The sequence below is a fragment of the Myxocyprinus asiaticus genome, chromosome 21 (assembly GCF_019703515.2).
Source record: "Myxocyprinus asiaticus isolate MX2 ecotype Aquarium Trade chromosome 21, UBuf_Myxa_2, whole genome shotgun sequence".
NCBI classification, from domain to species: domain Eukaryota; kingdom Metazoa; phylum Chordata; class Actinopteri; order Cypriniformes; family Catostomidae; genus Myxocyprinus; species Myxocyprinus asiaticus.
The window spans coordinates 26,475,487-26,497,309 of NC_059364.1; the positions used below are offsets into that span (position 1 = coordinate 26,475,487).

The 21,823-nt window shown below is 37.2% G+C and overlaps 3 protein-coding genes across 4 annotated transcripts; 2 read left to right on the top strand and 1 right to left on the bottom strand.

Moving 5' to 3' along the window:
- The first annotated feature begins 6,659 nt into the window (after positions 1 to 6,659).
- sprn (shadow of prion protein) lies at positions 6,660 to 7,061 on the top strand. Its single transcript, XM_051647409.1, has one exon. The coding sequence runs from the start codon at positions 6,660 to 6,662 to the stop codon at positions 7,059 to 7,061; it is 402 nt and encodes a 133-aa protein (XP_051503369.1).
- Positions 7,062 to 11,397, bottom strand: mtg1 (mitochondrial ribosome-associated GTPase 1). Of its 2 annotated transcripts, XM_051648684.1 has the most exons (11): positions 11,134 to 11,397; positions 10,814 to 10,881; positions 10,630 to 10,731; positions 10,416 to 10,502; positions 10,261 to 10,317; positions 10,083 to 10,173; positions 9,907 to 9,968; positions 9,721 to 9,817; positions 9,531 to 9,612; positions 8,532 to 8,644; positions 7,063 to 8,315 (listed from the first exon to the last, which is right to left on the bottom strand). In XM_051648684.1, the coding sequence occupies exons 1-11, from the start codon at positions 11,234 to 11,236 to the stop codon at positions 8,215 to 8,217; spliced, it is 963 nt and encodes a 320-aa protein (XP_051504644.1). In that variant the 5' UTR covers positions 11,237 to 11,397; the 3' UTR covers positions 7,063 to 8,214. The 2 variants fall into 2 exon arrangements, with proteins under 2 accessions (XP_051504645.1, XP_051504644.1); XM_051648685.1 differs by lacking the exon at positions 10,814 to 10,881 and having other exon boundaries at positions 7,062 to 8,315; positions 10,630 to 10,798; positions 11,134 to 11,381.
- A 4,915-nt stretch (positions 11,398 to 16,312) lies between these two features.
- On the top strand, positions 16,313 to 21,279 carry LOC127411714 (uncharacterized). Its single transcript, XM_051647410.1, has 7 exons — positions 16,313 to 16,436; positions 16,609 to 16,727; positions 16,863 to 16,999; positions 17,079 to 17,172; positions 18,204 to 18,372; positions 18,965 to 19,092; positions 19,379 to 21,279. Exons 1-7 carry the CDS (start codon positions 16,313 to 16,315, stop codon positions 19,694 to 19,696), a joined length of 1,089 nt encoding a protein of 362 aa, XP_051503370.1. The 3' UTR covers positions 19,697 to 21,279.
- Positions 21,280 to 21,823: the final 544 nt, after the last annotated feature.

A 21,823-nucleotide genomic window follows, 5' to 3' on the forward strand; every position in this document is an offset into this window, starting at 1 on the left:
GTGTACAATCTTACATTTATAAAACAAGAATTACTGTCTCATCACTTATTCTAGTATGTTTGTGCTCTCCTCATGTTTATGAACATCAATACAGTTTTGGTCTGGTGCTGAACCAGATTTGTCATTAGTGTTATGGTATAAATGATATGATCACGTTATTTGGGCTATGTGTTTGTATTTTATTTTGGCATGTATTAGGCCAAATTAATATTAGATTAATGGGATCAATAGAAATACACTCATGCAGACATACAATGCATCCAGAAAGTATTCACAGTGCTTCACTCTTTCCACATTTTGTTATGTTACAGCCTTACTCCAAAATGGATTAAATCCATTATTTTCCTCAAAATTCTACAAACAATACCCCATAATGACAACGTGAAAATTTGTTTGAAATCTTTGCAGATTTAAAAAAAAAAAAAAAAAATCACATGTACATAAGTATTCACAGTCTTTGCTCAATACTTTGTTGAAGCACCTTTGGCACCAATTACAGCCTCAAGTCTTTTTGAGTATGATGCTACAAGCTTGGCACACCTATTTTTGAGCAGTTTCTCCCTTTCTTCTTTGCAGGACCTCTCAAGCTCCATCAGGTTGGATGGGGAGCGTCGGTGCACAGCCATTTTCAGATCTCTCCAGAGATGTTCAATCGGGTTCAAGTCTGGGCTCTGGCTGGGCCACTCAAGGACATTCACGGAGTTGTCCCGGAGCCACTCCTTTGTTATCTTGGCTGTGTGCTTAGGGTCGTTGTCCTGTTGGAAGATGAACCGTCGCCCCAGTCTGAGGTCCAGAGCGCTCTGGAGCAGGTTTTCATCAAGGATGTCTCTGTACATTGCTGCATTCATCTTTCCCTCGATCCTGACTAGTCTCCCAGTTCCTGCTGCTGAAAAACATCCCCACAGCATGATGCTGCCACCACCATGCTTCACTGTAGGGATGGTATTGGCCAGGTGATGATAGGTGCCTGGTTTCCTCCAGACATGACGCTTGCCATTCAGGCCATAGAGTTAAATCTTTGGTTAAATCTCTCATGGTCTGAGAGTCCTTCAGGTGCCTTTTGGCAAACTCCAGGCGGGCTGTCATGTGCCTTTTACTGAGGAGTGGCTTCCGTCTGGCCACTCTACCATACAGACCTGATTGGTGGAGTGCTGCAGAGATGGTTGTTCTTCTGGAAGGTTCTCCACTCTCCACAGAGAAATGCTGGAGCTCTGTCAGAGTGACCATCGGGTTCTTGGTCACCTCCCTGACTGAGGCCGTTCTCCCCCGATCGCTCAGTTTGGCCAGACGGCCAGCTCTAGGAAGAGTCCTGGTGGTTCCAAACTTCTTCCATTTACGGATGATGGAGGCCACTGTGCTCATTGGGACCTTCAATGCTGCAGAAATTTTTCCTTACCCTTCCCCAGATCTGTGCCTCGATACAATCCTGTCTCGGAGGTCTACAGACAATTCCTTGGACTTCATGGCTTGGTTTGTGCTCTGACATGCACTGTTAACTGTGGGACCTTATATAGACAGGTGTGTGCCTTTCCAAATCATGTTCAGTCAACTGAATTTACCACAGGTGGACTCCAATCAAGTTGTAGAAACATCTCAAGGATGATCAGTGGAAACAGGATGCACCTGAGCTCAATTTTGAGTGTCATGGCAAAGGCTGTGAATACTTATGTACATGTGATTTTTTTCGTTTTTTATTTTTAATAAATTTGCAAAGATTTCAAACAAACTTCTTTCATGTTGTCATTATGGGGTATTGTTTGTAGAATTTTGAGGAAAATAATGAATTTAGTCCATTTTGGAATAAGGCTGTAACATAACAAAATGTGGAAAAAGTGAAGCGTTGTGAATACTTTCCGGATGCACTGTAGTTTGCAAATAAATAAGTGTTACGTTTTCTAGGGAAGATGGAAAATGGATTTGACTCTAGCATATCAAAACTTAATAGGTTAATAAAATTAACAATTCATTAGCCTACCAGGTAAAACTGCTCAACTAAACACTTAATGGCATAGCTATATAACCATTAATGAGTGAACATTCAAATTATTGTCACAGTTCATAATATTGACAATATATTCATAATATATAATCCATAATCATTCTAAATGTCTAAATTATTAGACTGTCAATTTTAAGACCATAGCTACACAACATCAATCAAATCATATAATTGTGCGTTCAAATGCAAAAATGCACAAAAATTGTAGCTCCTCCAAACATTGCACATAGCCTTCTTTTCCGACAGGAGTCCAGACCTCATTACTATACCTACCATGCTTTTAATTCATCTCCAGCACTATGCGCATTGGTGCCTTACATAACGGATGCGTTTTATTTGATCTCACACATGATAGTGAGATATTGTGAGATATTCTGTGGATACGGGCATAAACGGAGGTAAGTACCCTTTATAAGGCTAAAGATAAAAAGGATTTAAATGACTTGACATGCATGACGGGTTGCAGCAGAGGTGTAGAATCTGAGCCCACTCACCCATTGTACAATAATAGCCTATTATAGACCGTCGCGACATTCCACTGAAACGCTTTGCATCAGTCGACGCGCGTTCGGTTATTGTCATATTTTTACACGGTGTCTATTTTGATACGGATATGGCAAATGTAAACGTGGTATATATAATTAGTCTAAAAGTATGTGTTCTAAAAAACAATATTAATTATTGATATCGTTACCATTTAAATGTGTGACCATGCAAACGATGTGTGCAAATAGCATTTTCTCATCGTAAATTGCAGGCTATTAATCGTCTTCTACATTACAATACTAGGATTATTAAAGGTTAGGGTAATCTTCTGACCTCTCAAGCAGGTAGCCTGTAGTGAATAGTAATTGTCTGTATTGACCTAGTTGGAGCAAAGCCAGTCAAATTTCTAAGCATTATTTAATGTTCCATAAAAACAGGCTAAAGAACGTATATGTGACATTTTTACCGCTTCATATACAAACAAAAGTTAATATCATGATTATAAGTTCAGTATTAAAAGTGACAGTTATAGGCTATTTATTAAAGCAATATTGCAGGTTCAATACAAGTTAAGCTCAATCGACAGCATTTGTGGCATAATGTTGATTACCACAAAAAACAATTTAGACTCGTCCCACCTTTTCTTAAAAAAAAAAATTAAAAAAAAGCAAAAATCGAGGTCACAGTGTGGCGCTTACAATGGAAGTGAATGGGGCCAATTTTTAGCGGGTTTGGAGGCAGAAATGCAGAGCTTATCATTTTACAAAACCACTTACATTAATTCGTCTGTTAAAACTTGTGTAGTATTTGAGCTGTAAAGTTCAAACAGATGTTTTTCGGTCGTTTTAAGATTTACACCATTACGTCATCATGGCAACGAAGTTGTAAAATTGGAAATAACTTTACACAGAAAAGTTTAATATGAACACACATTCTGTCTTGTGGCTTTACTTTTAAACGATGAGTATTTTAAATTTTTTACAGATTGGCCCCATTCACTTCCATTGTAAGTGTCTTACTGTAGCCTAACCCAGATTATTATTATTATTATTATTTTTAAGGAGGGATTTAAGGGAAGTCTAAATAAAATTTTGAGGTAATCAATGTTATGCCACAAATGCTGTCGATTTAGTTTCACTTGTATTGAACCCAGAATACTCCTTTAAAAAATGTGATATTTAACTGTTGAAAGATGTAATATTCCTTTAAAGAATTAGATTTTAACTGTTGAAATTCTCCATCATTGTGAATGCCTTCTGCATCTTTGATACAGAAGACATTCCCTATAATCACCAATCAGACTAAGTGAACCTAAACAGGTAAAAAAAATAGAGCCTTGCTAATTAGTTAGAAAATAGGATTGATAAACTGTAGCTTGCTTTATACAGCACCCAGAAGTATTTGGACTCTTAAAGGGATAGCTCACCCAAAAATGAAAACTCTGTAATTATTTATATAGTGGCTGTATTCCACTACAATTACAATTTAAATCATTGGTAATTAGAATACAGTTACATTCAAAAAGTATTTTGATTACTGAAGAGATTACTTTGCATTTTATTGTCATTTGTTTCATTAAATATTTAGTCTTTTCAGATGGAAAATATTTATACATATAAATGATGCGATCCAAAGTGCATTTGAACAGCGGTGAAACACTTTCTTATGATGTGTTACATTCATACGAGCAGACAGAGAAGTAAGTCTGAAGTAAGTTTGGAGCAGTAGAAATAGAAATAAACCTTGTGTAAATTGTCAGCTTTACGCTAAGCTAAAATGCTATTTCTAGCCATTTTACATGCACATGTTACCAGGGATCATATTTTATTTTTCAAGAAAATTCATGTTAGATCATAATTTCTTTTTTTTCTAGTAAGACCTTTGATATTAGGGCAAAAATCATATTCTTGATAATAATTTTTTTATTGTTTTCCTGTAAACAAGATTAATTTGATTTATGTTGTTTTAGAAACAACACTGCATAAGATATTTAGGTTTTTCAGAGAATGTATTTTTAACGTGTATTTTGTCTTGATTTTATAGTCAAAACAAGTGAAAAAAATCTACCAGTGCTGAAGAAGTAATCCAAAGTATTTAGAATACGTTACTGACCTTGAGTAATCTAACGAAATACCTTACAAATTACATTTTTGCATGTATTCTGTAATCTGTAGTGGAATACATTTAAAAAGTAACCCTCCCAACCCTGTATTGGGAGGGTTACTTTTTAAATGTATTCCACTGTGTGGAATATATATATATATAAAAGTTTGGAATAATGTTTGCTCTTATGGAAAGAAATTGGTACTTTTATTCACCAAAGTAGCATTCAGCTGATCACAAAATATAATCAGGACATTACTGATGTAAAAAAACAACACCATCACTATTTGAAAATTAATTTTTGATCAAATATAGACAGGCCCCATTTCCAGCCGCCATCACTCCAATACCTTGTCCTTGAGTAATCATGCTAAATTGCTAATTTGGTACTACAAAATCACTTACCATTATATCAAACACAGCTGAAAGCTACTTGGTTCGTTAAATGAAGCTTAACATTGTCTTTGTGTTTGTTTTTGAGTTGCCACAGTGTGCAATAGACTGGCATGTCTTAAGATAAATATTAGGTCAAAATGGCAACAAAAAAAAAAATAAAATAAAAAAAAAAATAAAAAAAATATAAAAGAAAGAAAGAAAGAAAGAAAGAAAGAAACAGCTTTCTCTAGAAACTCGTCAATCATTGTTTTGAAGAATGAAATTACCAAAAAACTGAAGATTTCATACAAAGGTGTACACAACAGTCTTCAAAGACAAAGGACAACTGACTCTAACAAGGACAGAAAGAGATGTGGAAGGCCAGATGCACAACTAAACAAGAGGATAAGAACATCAGAGTCTCTAGTTTGAGAAATAGACGCCTTACACGTCCTCAGCTGACAGCTTCATTGAATTCTACCCGCTCAACACCAGTTTCATGTACAACAGTAAAGAGAAGACTCAGGGGTGCAGGCCTTATGGGAAGAATTACAAAGAAAAAGCCACTTTTAAAACAGAAAAACATAAAGAAAAGTTTAGAGTGGGCAAAGAAACACAGACATTGGACAACAGATAATTGGAAAAGAGTGTTGTGGATCTTAAACCCATTTATCTTTTGTGGGTTCAACTATACTGTAAGGTGCGTGAGAAGTGCCTGATAAGACAGCCACATCTATGGCAAGTGCTACAGGAAGTGTGGGGTGAAATGTCACCTGAGTATCTGGACAAACTGACAGCTAGAATGCCAAGGATCTGCAAAGCTGTCATTGCTGCACATGGAGGATTTTTTGATGAGAACTCTTTGAAGTAGTTTAAGAAGTTCTGAAATTTTTTTTCAAATTGTAATAGTAATTTTTCACGTTATTAATGTCCTGACTATACATTGTGATCAGCTGAATGCCACTTTGGTGAATAAAAGTACCAATTTCTTTCCATAAGAGCAAAATCTGTACATTATCACAAACTTTTGGCTGCCAGTATATATATCTTCCACAATTAGGAATTAGCTTACTTAAAAACAACTGGTCCCAAGGACACTTTTGGTGGATGATTGAAGTCAGTTCCCCTCAAGTTCACACATGCATGTGCACTACAAGAGTAACCATAGATGTAGTTCATCACATTAACTATGGAAAGTCCCACTAATTTTGACAACCAAAAAGTATCCTACACTATTTGACAAAGGCTACTTAAATGTTTTGTTTTGTAATGCAGTGACATTCATACATTTTTACCTATGGCTTAAGTATCCAAATACTTGAAATAGAGGCTAATAGGTATAGAGAAGTTGAGTAAGATAAAAATGAAAAAAGGCATAAATGGAGAAGTTAAAAGCTGCAGTTTAATTAATGTTTTAAGAGCAAGTTAGTGAGACTATCTATCTATCTTTCTGTCTGCCTCTGTCCGATGTGTAGGCCTACCATTTGCCGATGCATTCTAAACTTCGAGACAGACCACTTCAGCGTTCTTTCACATAGTCTATTAGTTTTTCAACACCTATAACAGTACATTCACATGTGTTTAATGGACACTTTCCCGATGAGGGCTATGATGAACAAAATAATTTAGACTTAATATAAAGGACATCTGTGGGATAAAACACCATGCTTTTCATTCATTGTCAGGTTGTTCCAGAATGAACAGGTCTGTAGCCACCTGCTGGATTTTTCTCCTGCTTTCAGCATACCTGTGCGACCAGGTGATATCCAAAGGTGGCAGAGGAGGTGCCAGAGGGTCAGCGCGGGGCAGCGCCCGGGGTGGCCGGTCATCCCGCACCCGAGGCTCCCCTGCTGTACGGGTGGCAGCGGCGGCAGCGGCTGGTGCTGCAGTGGCGCTAGGAGCTGGAGGATGGTACGCATCAGCCCAGCGTCGACCGGACGACAGCTTAGAACATGGTGATGATTACTATAGCAACAGAACAGACTGGGAGCTTTACCTCGCCAGGACATCAAGCGCAACAGTGCACGATTCCATTACCATTACTAAACTTTGCGCTCTGCTCCTGCCAATAAACCTTATGATGTACTTTGCCCCTTGAGGCAGTTTAAGACTTGACACAGCTTAATAAGCTATTTAATGTATGTTACTGTGCAACAAGTTAGTCACACCAATGTTTAATAATGTGTACTTTGTTGCACAACAAAGAGGATAAAAAGATAAAAGAACGTTTCAAAATCACTGTATATTTAGTTAGCAAATAAGCATTTTAGTAATAAGAACTGAAAGGTTTGAGTGCATAGTTTGCTTCAAGTGGAGCATTAGTAACGATACAAATTTTCCTACTAAAATTATGCTGGCTACATCATGCACTGTATGGCAGAAATACTGTGTTAATGTTGTGCTGCTGTGGAGAAACACCACTGTCCTTGAGTGTCTGAGATTTAAATAATTATGAACCTTTTTATATGAACCTTTGCCTGTTTACCAATGTCTGTGCTCACATTTAACTGTAATAAGTTTGTGTAGATTGAAAAAGTATGCTGTGACACATTTAAAAAACTTTGAACTTTTTATCTGTAACTGTACTTCCGTTGCTGTGAGTGTAAAAAACGTCCATGTTTTTAAATTTGAATTTTTGTCATGCTTTGAAATATTTATCTATTTGAAGCATTTTGTATTTCTAGTAGACACTTTTGATAATCCACACAACAATGTTAATGCAGTATCTATTACAGGATTTAAAAAATATATATATATAAAATATATTTGCCAATCATTAGATATCCTATAAACAAAATATTATTTTAGAAATAAAACCAATTGTGTGCCAAATATTTCATTAAATGGATGCATTAGTCTGCAAAAGTATATTATCAGCTGACAGTAGGAAATCAAATAGTTAAAAGTACTGTAGTTTTGTGTTTCTATCTGCTTGTTTGGTTGTAATCCATGTTTTTTTTATATAAACATACACATACAAGACAACAATGCTTTTACAATGACACCAGGCTATATGAAACCGAATAATTTATTGTAGCTTCAATTTCAGTAAGGAAAAAATACAGTTTACCTTTTCTGATAACGGTACACAATAAAAACAAAGAAATGTACAAAATCTTTGGTGCACCCTCTTTTAATTAAAACAATAAAAGTAATACATGCGTTTTCTTTGTGCTCAGTGTCCAGCCTTGAAAATACATACAGTGTGGTCAACAGTCCAAACAGTTACAATGGCAAAAAACATCCATGTTTTATAAGTCTAGCATCACTTTTCCAAGTTCTCCTTTACGGAATGCTCTGATGAAATCATAGGCTGCCGCAGTGTAGTCTGGTACTTGGACAGTAATGTTACCTAAAGATTGAATGTGTTTAAATACATCAGAGGAGTTATGTTTCATGAACAAGTATATGCTTTAAATTAGGGAGTTACATAATGATAAAACATGCCATAATATGGCTTAAAATTAGAAGTTTTAAAAGTAAACTATCATCAGTGGAAACCATAGAGGTTGATTAATTGTGTGAATTCACTACAATTAACTTGAATGACTTGACTGAATTAACTCACCAATGCCAGTGATTGCTTTCACACGCTTGGTCTTGCCCAGCTTCATGGCTATACACTTCAGCACATGCTGAATATCATCACAAGGCTCTTCAAGATCATACTTCTCGACATAACTAAAGAGGCAATTGTCACAAGCATTAGTGATGATTTGCTGTTTAAGGGTGTGTTCACACTTGGCAGGTTTGGTTAGATTACAACGAACTCTGGTGTGATTGCTCTGTTAGTGCGGTTCATTTGAACAAGTGTGAACGCTACCATCCGAACCTTTGTGCGCATGAAACAAGCGGACCGAGACCCCCTGAATAGTGGGTCTTGGTCTGCTTCCAAACGAACTCTGGTGCGGTTCGACTGATATATGAACGCAGCATGGACCAAAGACATCTAAACGGACCAATAACAGGAAGTAATTTGCCTTTAATGCTGACCTTAAACATACCTGGTTCTTCTCATCATAGGAGCTATGTTGCCCATTACAGTTCGGTACAGGCATCAGAACCGCCGTCAGCCGTCCTTGCAGCATATCTTTGTTTGTGTGTGCAACTGAGGAATTCCCGGCGCTGTTTTGACTCCTTTACACATTTTATTAGCTCTTTGTTTGTTCTCAGCTGGTAAAAATACTACCATATATACATAAATCCAACGAGCGCATTTCGCCCAGCAGCCAGCATGGTTTTGGATGTTCGGCAAGTTCCGTCGCAAAATATACGTCATAAAATTTCTCCAATCAGGTTGTGACCTTATCCTTATGCCTTTTGTTTTGTATCTTTAGGTTCGGTGTTAAAAATGCCAGTGTGAACGCTAAGTGAACCAGGACTAAGTGTATCATTTTCATTTTTGGTCCAGACCAAGAGAACCGAACTACAAGCGTGAACACACCCTAAAAAGCCCACAAGTAATTATTGTTTACTGATTATAAAACAGTCATTTTTTAATATAAGAGTTGCAAATCTGTTGGAAAAGGACTCAAAATTCACAGAGAAGTATCACTGCTGTAAATACCTAAATCTTTCCAGTCTGTTCAGTGAAAACAGCAGATAATCTGCCATGATATCCTCACCAACTAAATGGTCCAGAATGGTACCTGTTTCAAAAGGAGACACCTTCATAATCTTACAATGACAATATGACAGCAATAAAGTTACTATACACTAAGAAATGCATTGTTTGTTCTGGAACTGTGTAGACTTACCACATAAAGCAAGTTTCATTCCTGTCTCTATGTTCTCTATTCTAGGTGGCAGAACTCCTGGGGTGTCCAGTAAATGAATTATGGGTCGCTCACAGACCTAGTACAGCACAGGTTTCATTTAATACTAGAGGAGCACACATCAATCCAATTGAACCCACTACTTAAATCATAATTAATACAGCAAACCTGAATTCTGGTCAAGACAGCTTTTGTAATTCCTGGTTCACCTCCAACTTTGGAAGCTTTGCCTGAAAGCAATACATATATCCAATGTTTGCAGTTTATTTGTTAGGATTCATTTATTTGATTTTTTAACAGCAAACTCACATGTATACTCCAAAAAAAAGACATTAAATAAATACCTTTTTTCAAAAACGTTCTTCTTACAGCATTAATCAGTGATGACTTCCCCACATTTGGCACTCCAATCACCATCAGGCAATAACTTCTGTCCTAAACACAGATGAAAAAGAAAGTCTTATAACTTTATAGAAAATGTAAGCTGCCAAATAAATACTTGTAATAACTTTCCAAACTCACCTCTTCTCTGTGAAAACGTGACCCTCTTTCTATCAACTCTGTCACGAGAGGAACAATCTGGAAAGATCACACAGAACAAGGGTTTGTTTAAAACTATAAAAAGTAAAATTATGCTTTTATTAGAAACATCTGATGTGATGTCTGTCACTGCTCACCTTTTTAACATTCTCATCTCTTTGTCTTAAACAGTCTGTTAACAAAACATTCTTCACACTTTCCCTCTCAAGTCGTTTTAGAATACTCTGGTGGAATAATAATAATAATAAAAAATAAAAAAAACAAACAAACAAAAAAACAGTCTGTTATAATCTGTTTGATTTGCGTATCATTTCAGTATTTTCAATAACAAAATTCATAAGATTATGAGACCTCTTTATTGGACGTGTCTGCCAGATCCATCTTGTTCAGAACAAGTAAATGTGGCCGGACATCAAGGCTCTCTTGAAATAAAGGATTTCTTCCAGAAAATGGTATGTTGGCCCATTAAAGAAGTTTTCAGAGAAAGAAGTGGGGTTCAACAATTCAAAAGGTACATTCTCTGCAATACAAAGGATATTCTTGCATCATGGATCTCAATAATGCAGTCAACCTTCCGTAAACTTGCTCTCATCTGCTTGAGTCCTAGAGAAAGTCACACTGGTGAGCATTTCTATGTAGGATAAGATGGAACAACATGACATATTCACAGAATATGTAAATATAAATTGTACTAAATATTGCTGAATAAATTCTGCAGCATCATGACATCATATATTAAAATATACTTCTTGCCCCCTGCCTCTTTGAACGGTAAGAAACATTAAAGTTCCCATACTACAGCCCTAAAAACTGTAAATCGATCTTGATTTACTAATTTTATCACGTGACACGCACCTTTAGCCATATGTCCGGGGAACCAATGTGCCACCTCTCGCTCACCAAAGTCAAACACTGTCCTAAACTTGGCAGCGCTGAGTAACGAATGATAAATCCGCATCGTAGCCGCTCGGAATGTTTTGGCTCTAGACTGTATTTGCAAGGTTAAGACCGTTGGTTGCCAAGAAAAATTCAAAATGTAAGATTGGAAACACTGTTGAACACATCACATTTCTACTGATGCCATTCTATTTCTTCTGCGACATCATTGTTGCAGAAGGAACGGTAAACATCGCTCCCTACTGGATTGGTAGAAGAATTACAGGACGCTCTAAAAAGCTAACAGGAAACTGCAGAGTCCTCACGCCGAGTTCACACGTCCTCTGTGAGCGAGGCGTTTTCGTTTCGGTGCCAATAGTCTCATTTGAGATGCCAAACGCCTCGCCTTGAAAGTAGACGAGAGCAGACTGGTGCAGTCAGGGGAGGAGTGAAATAAGTGCTGTCAAATCGGACAGTTCTCACTTCTCATACTGGATCAGCCGTCACGAGACCAGAATCACAAGAATCAGAATCAGCTTTATTGCCAAGTATGCTTACACATACAAGGAATTTGTCTTGGTGACAGGAGCTTCCAGTGCACAACAATACAAAACAGCAACAAGACATACATAATAATTAAAATGCAAATTTTTTTTTTTTTTTTTTTTTTTGGCCAAACAATTAATCAAAGGCAGATATGTTCATGTGCTTTGTTGTTAAAGTGGATCCAAATTAAATTCTGTTGCTTTTAAATTAAACTAAATTTGATGAGCAAGACACTCAATGTACCTGTTATTTAATTCCCCCTATAAGATGTGTTTTTACCTCCATTTTTAGTTTAATAATGTCACGTATTTGAGATATTTCAGAAATACGATACCAGTATCCCATTCAGAGTTCGCAGTCAGATTGTTGAGAAAATTCACATATTTATACACATACAAATCAGATATTAGAGATAAATATCAAACATTTTAGAAAAGCGAGGCGTGAGCGGCGCATTTTTGTTTCGGTGCCCATATTAACAGATGACACCGTTTACACTGCAAGCGTGAGTCGTGAGGTGACGCATCCCAGACTTTCTCTCGGAAGAGACGCGGCCAATGTGAACATCCAACGCAACCGCCCTGCTCACGGAGAATGTGTGAACCCGGCATCACTGCAGACTATAGTCCACTACGTAGTTGATATCCCTGATGTTCTGGATGTTTTTAATGTGCACGCGCACAGCTACATATTAGATTCTCTTTACAATATTATATTATCTAGTGTTGTCAATATGGCATAGCCTATTCACAATTTTGTTTGAAGGTTTATATTAGTGGCTAACTAAAATTTAGTAGTTTAACTACTGACGGTAGACATCTGTGTCTGTATAAGCTTTAATGTTTAAAATCAACCATATAACAAATGTTATTTTCCGTCTGGTAACTTCAATGTTTGGTGCTTATTTGAAATACTGGATACATGCATTGTTTTGTATTTTATCTTCACAAAACTGCTCTACTTGTGCCGTAATGTAATCGACCATTGCAGGACACATAAAGATAGGCAAACTGTTTTCTTATTATTATTCTTGTTGGCCCAAGTTATGCATTGTCCATCACATATTTTAGTATAATATGTCTTATACTCTGTCTCGTATATCACAGAGAGACAGAGAAATATATAGTATTTGATTCATACATTAATGATTATTACACACCGATGACTGATTATACACATCTATGAAACATCATCACTATTTATTTACACATAACGCCACATACTGTACACACTGAATAAAATGTTTGCATTAAAAAACATCCAGTATATCACGGCTCCAAACATTTTAAATCCATTAAAACATTAGTTTAATCCACTACATACTGTAATGGATGTCCGTGACGTGGTAGATGAAATCCATTACGTCATTGCGCTACAGTTTGCAGCGAGGACCTCTTGGGGAGTCTTGTCCCCTTATGAGCGTTGAGTGGTTTTTGCGCCTCTGATAAGATATATATTATGTTGAGCCTACTTGTTGTGTATAAATGTTGTGTTATAGCAAGTCTTGTAGTAAATGCAACTCTAGTTTAAAGGAATATACCGGGTTCAATACAAGTTAAGTTCAATCGACAGCTTTTTTGGCATAATTTTGATTACCACCAAAATTAATTTCAACTTGTCCCTCCTTTTCTTAAAAAAAAACAAAAAATCTTGGTTCCCTTTCATAGGAACTCAAGCTGCATAATCGCATTGGGACACGCCCTGAGTGTCACGTGGTCTGAAGCCCTTGTACAATCATGGCAATTTATTGGCTGGTGACGCTTAAGCGACGCCCTTAGGGAGCTATGTCACAGGCTCCATAAAAGCGCTAGCTTTGGCGCCATTGAGTTACCATGTGCGTCTTGAGACGTCAACATTAAAAAACGCTGTATGAGAGAATTCGTCATTGGAAGGTAAGGAACATATTGGCCCCTCTGTCCCTATTGTCTTTATCTGTGTCATTCTGTGAGAATACACATAAATAAGACAATGGAGGAGCGGCCTCGGACTTTCTCTCTCTCCCCTCCCAGTTCGAAGCAAACTGTGCATGGCGGAGGGGATCATGCATGGGCCGGTTAGCCTGGCCGCAGATCTAGGGGGCTGGAATAAGAGAATATTCTCCAATGGAGTGATGGCAAACCAACATGCATAGTGCTTTATTGGTGCCATTATTCTTTCGGGATTCTATCAGGAGATGCGAGGTATTTTAACTCGTTTCTTTTATCTTTCACCCGTTCGTGGACCACGCAGGCATTCTGGTGTGACAAAAGACGTGCACTGCTATCTCTGCTCGATTTTTTGGTGGCGGCATGGATGTCTCTCTTTTCAGTCAGCTGTTGAATCTACACACAGTGGTTTTGCTGTCCAACCAAGCACATCGTTTTAAGGAATGACTTTGAGCTAATATCGGCTCCGTTTGGAATTTCCCTCGTGTTTTCCCAACGCAGCTTGCACTGGTGAATGAGTTGGTCAAGGTGATGCTTTTGTTCGCGAGGATGTTTCACGCTATCCGGGTACTACACGTTGTTCCTCCATTATATGCTGTGATCTGTTTAGTGTCTAACCCGTTTTTCAGTACACCAATTTAGCATCAGTTTCCCCCGTAATTTACGCTGGCGAAAGAGCATTGAATATTTTCAGCATGTCCAAGGGTCTCGGGGCACGCGTAATATAATTCAATGTACGATGTCAATAGGTCTACACACGAGACTACGGGCTTGCTGCACAGGAAAAATGGCAGAGTAGTTTTTCCAGAGTTAATTTTTTTCCCCTCAAAAATAGTTGTTTTTGCTCTATTTTGAGTGTACAGAGTAAAATGTGTCAGTAGAGTGGGAGCGAAATTAAAGAGTAACTGTGACTCCTCCCCAAAATTATCCTCCCAAAGTTTAGTTTATCCGCCATTACTGTTCGTCACGGCCATCGCGATCGCTGCCGTTTGTGGGTTTAGAAGAGAAGGTGCGCTTCTACTGGATGTTAAAGTAAGTAAAGTTTCAAAGTCTTATTCATTTTCATAATATTCGCCTCTGTTTTGAGATCAGTTTGCCACGTTTTTTGAATATTATAGAGATAGCTTTCTCATGTTAACTTGATGCGAAGTTTAACGTGAACGTTAGTGCTCGACACAATGCTAGCTAATGAGGAAAAATCACTAATCACTTGTTAGATGCTGTGGTGCACCAAAACTTTACTAAAACCTACTTTAGCTAATTTAATGTTAGCTTCACTGTGGAGGCAAACACATAGCCTAACCTTAATTTAAGCTGGCCTCAAGAACTAAGTTAAGCAAAGTTATATTGAAAGCAAAAAGCTAACATATAGATTACATGAACATTAATTGACAACAGTGAAACTAGCTAGCTGCCTATCAAATGTTTGTCCACTAAACTATTGTGACCAGCGGCTCGAGTTGTGCACCACATGTACTTGACTCTGTAAAGAGTTAAGTTAACGTTAGCCTTAATTGGATTGCTGGAGGCAATTTTTATGTGGGTGAGCATTGAGCACCATGCCTTAACAGAACTATTAGACAGTTATTACAAATTAAAAACACATTAGTGAACAAAGATAATTCATGTTGTGTAGTGCACTAATGCCTGTTCGGTAACACTTTAGAATACTGTTCCGTCATTAATGAATAATGGGAAACACAGGAACAAATAACCCACTAGTAATGACTCAAGTATTACCAAATCCTTCAGAAGGAATTACTAATTATTTTGATCAGTATTCTAAAGTGAAAAGCATGATAACTCCCTAATATTGACTGAAGTCACTGTAAACTTTTGAGTCTTTTGTAAGGTTTTGGATAGTAATGACTCAAGTGTTACCCTACTACATCCTTCAGAAGGAACTACTTATTATTTGGATCAGTATTATAAAGTGAAAAGCATGATAACCCCCTAGTAATGACTGAAGTTTTTGAGATTTTAGTAAGATTTTGAATAGTAATTCTTTCAGATGGATTTGGTAATACTTGAGTCATTACTAGTGGGTTACCATTACCTTATATTATACATTATTCACATTAATTATGAACTTGTATACAGTAGTTCTTAGTAGTCCTCTGGGAGGTATGAAAAAATAGTTATTGAGTAGCTAATAGTGAACTACCTCATTCAACTGAACGCTATTTCTTACTAATTCGTTAATCAGAATTTCTTGTTAGTTAATAGTAGTTACTAGAATGTTAATAGTGCATTACTCATTTGTTCCTGTGTAGTTATTCATTAATGACCGAACAGTATTCTAAAGGGTTACCGAATGTTCTTTTTTTCATCTGATTGTGAGTGTTATTGCCTTTTGTTTAACTTTGTCTTTTTGGTTCCTTCAGGATGCAAACCAACAATGTTGTCAGAGTGAAGTTCAAAGATAGCAAGAAATATATTTTTTCTCCAACACCTTTTACATTTCAGATGTTTTTGGAATGTGGTGAGAAATAACAAACTTTAACATTGTTAAAATCTTTAATAATTTTCCCTCTGAAAAAATAGTTTTTAATAGTAATAAAATAAGTGTATGATTGTATCTTATGGGGTATAAAAATAACTGTTTGTGTTTTTTGGCATTGCTGTCCTTTGTCAATTTGCCAATGGTTTGTCTTCCTTCAGTTGCCAAGAAATTTGATCTTCCTACAATGGATGTTAAAGTCTTTGATGATTCGATGACAGAAGTTGATGAGGAAGCATTTGAATATCTGCTGACACGACCAGACCTTGGTGTCCTAGAAATTTTCATCCCAGGCACAGCAAGTTTTGATGGTAAGTTGTTTGACATGCTTATTAAGTTTTGTGTTTATTCTCAGCAATATTCACCAATTCACTGATTTGCACAGGCTAATATGTCTATTGGACTAATTCTTAATAGCTGTGTAGCATGCTATCAAAGTAGTATGAACAGATAATCAGACCATTGATATGGTTTATATTGAAGATTCTTTAAGCTCAAGCTCATTAGGAGATGCTGGGGGCACATCAGAGTCTGATGACACAGCAATGTTGATTAGAAGTCCTCCTGAAAAAAATAGAGCTGAGGAACGTCGTCTTGCCCAAGTAAGGATCACCAGTCTTGCCTCTGAATTACATCTATATAGAATTACTTAAATAGTAAAGATATTTGGAACTATATACACTTGTCAGTTGTTAATTTCTCATCTCTGCTCAATATTACATCATTTCCCTCTCCAGATGGTCGAAGATATCCTAAAGAGCAGCCCTGGAGGCGAGAAGGTCATAAATGAATACGCTCGCACTAAAAGTCTGTCAGATGGCAGAAGACGTGACATGGTGAAAATCTTGGTAGCACATTTGACAAATGAACATGGGTAGGTTGTTCATACAGTAATTTGTAAATTGATGTTTATGATGTTATGGGTTGTAATTGGTTTATGTTTTTGTGTGTAGAACAAGCCCTTCCCGACGTTTGAAGGAAGAATATGCGAAGGGAATCATCTCCCTATTCCCATACTTGGCTGACCCCAAGAGCAAACTTGGTTATGTAAGTAGCTTTTGCCTCTCAATCTTTTTGATTTACAGGAGGAGGATATACTCTGTATATTTCAGAGTAAAGATTATCTACATTATAATTGATACGGCATTTATTTCCTTAGTCATGTAATGTATAACAACTAGGTCTGTGTATTGTTCTGGTCATAGGAGCATTATTACAATGCAGAAGATGGAAGTGGATATTTGGCATGGAGAATTAAAACGCTGCAGAAAGAAGGATCAGAGGGACGGATGAAACGCCCACGGCAACCACAGACAAGTGCAATATTTGATGTTTAGTCAGTGCTTTTATTAGCTTGGCTGCAAGGCTTGAATAACTTTTTTTTTTTTTTCAAATGAACATACAACTTGATTATTTTACTCATCTTAACATTTGTGACTTGTCTTTGAAGTATTCTTTTGTTCCAAATTGGTCTGTCATTAAGTCATATTGTGAATGAGGTCAAGAGTTACATAGTATATAAGCGCTGTTCTTTTTAAATGCAAACATGCTTTGCATAATCATCAGCGTTGGGCAAATTTAAATGTCACTCTAGGATATATGCATGTTTTCCATGTTATTTCCTGTCATGTATCAAGTGTTGGTATGTTGTGCTTTGGAAAGAAAAGGGACTACAAATGTGGTTTTCATATTGTCTTAAACACTTTCAGGTGGGCCAACTGCTGACAGGGATCCCTACAAAGAAGACAGCTGGTTGAATGATGAACGTCAGTGTCAGGAAGCAACTGCCCTGATGAAGCATACAGGTGATGAGGCAGTGGTAAAGGAAAAGATGAGGTTAACACTGGCCTATCGCCAGAAGATGCTGCACGACCCTAAAGAGGCACCTGATATTCTATCCATTTTCCCGCGATTCATGGATATACCAGGCTTGGTATGTGAGACTTCAATTGTTTAAACAATCAAACAAATATGAAATCAAGTGCTATTGTTGTTCTGCAGTAACACAGACTCGTTAGGTAAACAAAGTGAGTTCCTACTGTGGTACCTACTTTAATTATCTTTGTTATTTTGTACAGATTGATCAAGATTTTGGACTTCTATTTGGTGATGCGACCTCTGCAAAGTTGTTGGAGAAGTGGTCTACCAACATAAAACCACAGGTTATTGCACAGAGCCGTGGCCTCACACAGACTAGTGAGCTCCAAGACCTCATCCAAAATGCTGAAGCCACTGAAGTTGAAGAAGGTAACTATTGTGCTATACCCTAAATTGTTTTAGAGGAAGTTATGCATTCATGAAAAGCATAGCTTTATTCAGATATATAGAGTTTCAATTTTGGTCACAACTTTACCCATTAGACATACATGATTCATATGCAAGTTATGCAACACAGACTTGCAATGGGTAAACTGTTAGAATGATAATTACCTGTTTCTCTAACATTTCTACCCTGATCTTTTCTCAAAGGCCTAGTACAGGAGTTGCAGATTTACAGTTTGAAATTGTTTTCATTTGGGACGCATGGTTGACATGTTGTAGATAAAGTTTAACTGTATGACCGCATTTCAGTATCTGTAGAGGTTTCACCTTAATTCATCCACACATCTGTTGTCATCAAGACTTGGCCATGAATGTGCTGTTAATACTGAATCTGTGTGCAGTATAAACTAAGGTACTGGAGTGGTTAATGTATTTATACCAGCACATCATCCAAGTTGAAGTTAAGTCAAGTTAAAATGAGTAGGAGGGTATGTTCAACCCCTTCTACCTAAAAACCAAACCTAAAAGCCTATTTTTTTTATTATTTTTTTGTTTATTTTGTTTTCCGTGTCTCCAGGTTGGGACAGCGATATGTCTTCCATTCTGATGCTGGTTCACCTTTTGCCACCCTCAAGTCAAGGCCGCAAAAGACCGGGAAAAATCTCAGCTAGACAAGCATGTGATTGTCTTGTGAAATTCATCAAGGTGAAGCTACTGATGAAGCTGATCAAATGACACTAGTTCATAATGTCGTGTTACTATGTGACCTTGAACATGCTTACTTCTCATACAGGTTCTTAAAAATCACCTGCCCTTTAAATTATTGTTCTTGTGCTATTCTTTTCTACTTAACACATACTTAGTAACAATCTGTTGGAAGTATGTAATAGAGAAACTTTGGTGGAAGACATCACTGTATCTTTATTCATGCTGTATATTGACTTTATCTGTTAAGTCACATTGGCACTAATGTGTATTCATTCTTTTACAGACCGGAACCAGTATCCAAGGGCACTTGGATAGCATTGGAGAGAGTCTCCAGCCATATCTACTTGTTGTTGGGCCGAAGAGAAGTAGGGTCCAGTCTTGTTTTATTGTAATTGACCAACATGCTCTACCCTGTAAGGCCTCTAATTCACTGGCCTGTGTTGATGAGCTTTTCAAAGCTCACTTTGTCTTTGGCACCTCATACTGTCAGGAATTGACCAATGTGTATAGCTTTCTGCAAACCACTGTCTATGACATAGATGTTGAAACCACCAAGGTGAATCCCAGAGTGGCTGAGTTGAGAGCTAGAATGCTCCAGTGAGCAGATGAATTGTTTCATTTGTAAAAGGGGGCATGCTAGTGCCAATGCCCTTATAAGGCACTTTAAGTTAGTTCATGGCCTTTGTCCAGGAAAAAGTCTGAAGTTAAAATGTGCTCAAAGAGGTTGTTCACATGTTTACCATAGTTTTTCTGGATTACGAAAGCATCTCAGCAAGTGTTGTGCAATTGACAGTTCACGCACCGATTATGGTGAAAGCTCATCCACCACCAACTCCATTTCATTAGGGGATGTAGGTGTTTTACCAAACCAAAATTCACCTTGTGAGTCTGTACTCTTAAAAACAAATATAGTAAACAGTTGTGCAACAGTGGTAGCTGAACTTAAAGTTGCTGGTGTCGCAGAGACAACTATTAACTATGTTGTTAGTGCTCTAGAAGAAGTGATTGGAGACATTCATAGTCAAACTCAAGAATCTGTGAAAAATCTTTAGAGGAGCCCATAAAGAGTGCTGTTGAGTCTCAAATTGATCAGTGTTTTGAAAAAATGCAAAATCCTTTTGTGGCATTAAACACTGAGAGCAAGAGAATGCAGTACTTTTCAGAGAAATGGGGAAAAAATATATCCTGTTGAATATGTTCTCGGAACAAGATTTGCTACACGGCGTAACAGAACAACTGGAACTTATGCCCAAACCATTGTTAAGGATAAATTTGTATATATACCAATTCTTGAGACATTACAGTCCATTTATAAGCACCCTAACATTAAAGATATGATGACGAGAGATTCACAACAAAGACCAAATTGTCTTTATGACATACACGATGGAGAATTCTTTAAGAATCATGCGCTCTTCTCAAAACAAAGACATGCAGTTCAGATCCAGCTTTTTTTTGATGAATTTGAATGCTCAAACCCCCTTGGATCAAAACGAGGAATACTTAAGTTAGGAGCTATCTATTTTACCCGTAGAAATATTTCCCCTAAATACAACTCGAGTTTACTAAATATCCATTTAGTTGCTTTATTTCATGCACAAGATATCAAAACTTATGGGTTTGATAAAATACTAGGGCCGCTTGTCCAGGATATCTCAACACTGGAAACCAATGGAATTCAGATTCCTTTATTTGATCATACAGTTTATGGAACCATTGTCCAAGTTACTGGTGACAACCTTGGTGTTCATTCTTTATTTGGTTTTGTGGAATCGTTTAGTGCTAGGTACTGTTGCCGCTTTTGCCTACTAGAGAAAGAAGACTTTCAGACAGAGTTCAGTGAAGATAGTCCAAAGATGTCAGTGCGAACTAAAGAACTTCATGCTGAACACTGTCAGAATATGCAGAGCAATCCCAGTCTACCTTATGTAATGGGAGTAAAAAAGTCTTGCCTTTTAAATTCTTTGCAATATTTCCACACCACTGCAAATTTTTTGGTTGATATCATGCATGATATATTAGAGGGGGTTGCACAATATGAGATGAAATTACTTATTCAGCACCTGATTGACAATTACACCACATCAGCAGAAGTACACAGACGAATTCAGAGTTTTAATTATGGCTTCATGGAACAAAACAACAAACCTCCTGGTGTAGCATTAAGAGAGGGTTCCAATGACCTGGGCATAAATGCCACTCAGAGCTGGTGTTTACTGCGTCATCTACCCATTATGTTTGGAGATCTTGTGCGTCCTAATGATCAGCACTGGTATTTGTTCATTTTATTGCTTCAAATAGTCAATATAGTGTTTTCTTCAGTTATATCCACTGGTATCACCATTTATTTGAAACACCTGATTGCAGAGCACCACAGTTTGTTTAAGCATTTGTTTCCTGATAAGAACTTGTTGCCAAAGCATCATTTTATGGTGCATTACCCCAGTTGTATGCAGAAAATTGGACCACTGCTACATTGTTGGTGCATGCGTTACGAAGCGAAGCATAACTTTTTAAAAAGCAGTTGAAAAGCTTTAAAAACATAACGAAAACATTAGCAAAGAAACACCAGTGCCAAATGGCTTACATTTGGCAAACATTTGATCCAAATGACATGAAATTAGGTCCTGGGAAAATGGCCCCCTTGAATGAAATGGAAGTTGGTGCTGAGATGGCTGAGAAACTTAATGTACCTATGTGGACTAAGGTCCTAAATGTGAAATGGGTC

Coding starts and splice junctions, on each gene's coding strand:
- LOC127411714 (XM_051647410.1), top strand. CDS start 16,313: ATGGATGTTAAAGTCTTTGATGATTCGATGACAGAAGTTGATGAGGAA. Junction 16,437..16,608: donor AGGCACAGCAAGTTTTGATG/GTAAGTTGTTTG, acceptor TTTATATTGAAG/ATTCTTTAAGCTCAAGCTCA. Junction 17,173..18,203: donor CCAAGAGCAAACTTGGTTAT/GTAAGTAGCTTT, acceptor TATTTTGTACAG/ATTGATCAAGATTTTGGACT.
- mtg1 (XM_051648684.1), bottom strand. CDS start 11,236: ATGCGGATTTATCATTCGTTACTCAGCGCTGCCAAGTTTAGGACAGTG. Junction 9,969..10,082: donor AAGAACGTTTTTGAAAAAAG/GTATTTATTTAA, acceptor TATTGCTTTCAG/GCAAAGCTTCCAAAGTTGGA. Junction 8,316..8,531: donor GAAAGCAATCACTGGCATTG/GTGAGTTAATTC, acceptor TTCAATCTTTAG/GTAACATTACTGTCCAAGTA.
- sprn (XM_051647409.1), top strand. CDS start 6,660: ATGAACAGGTCTGTAGCCACCTGCTGGATTTTTCTCCTGCTTTCAGCA.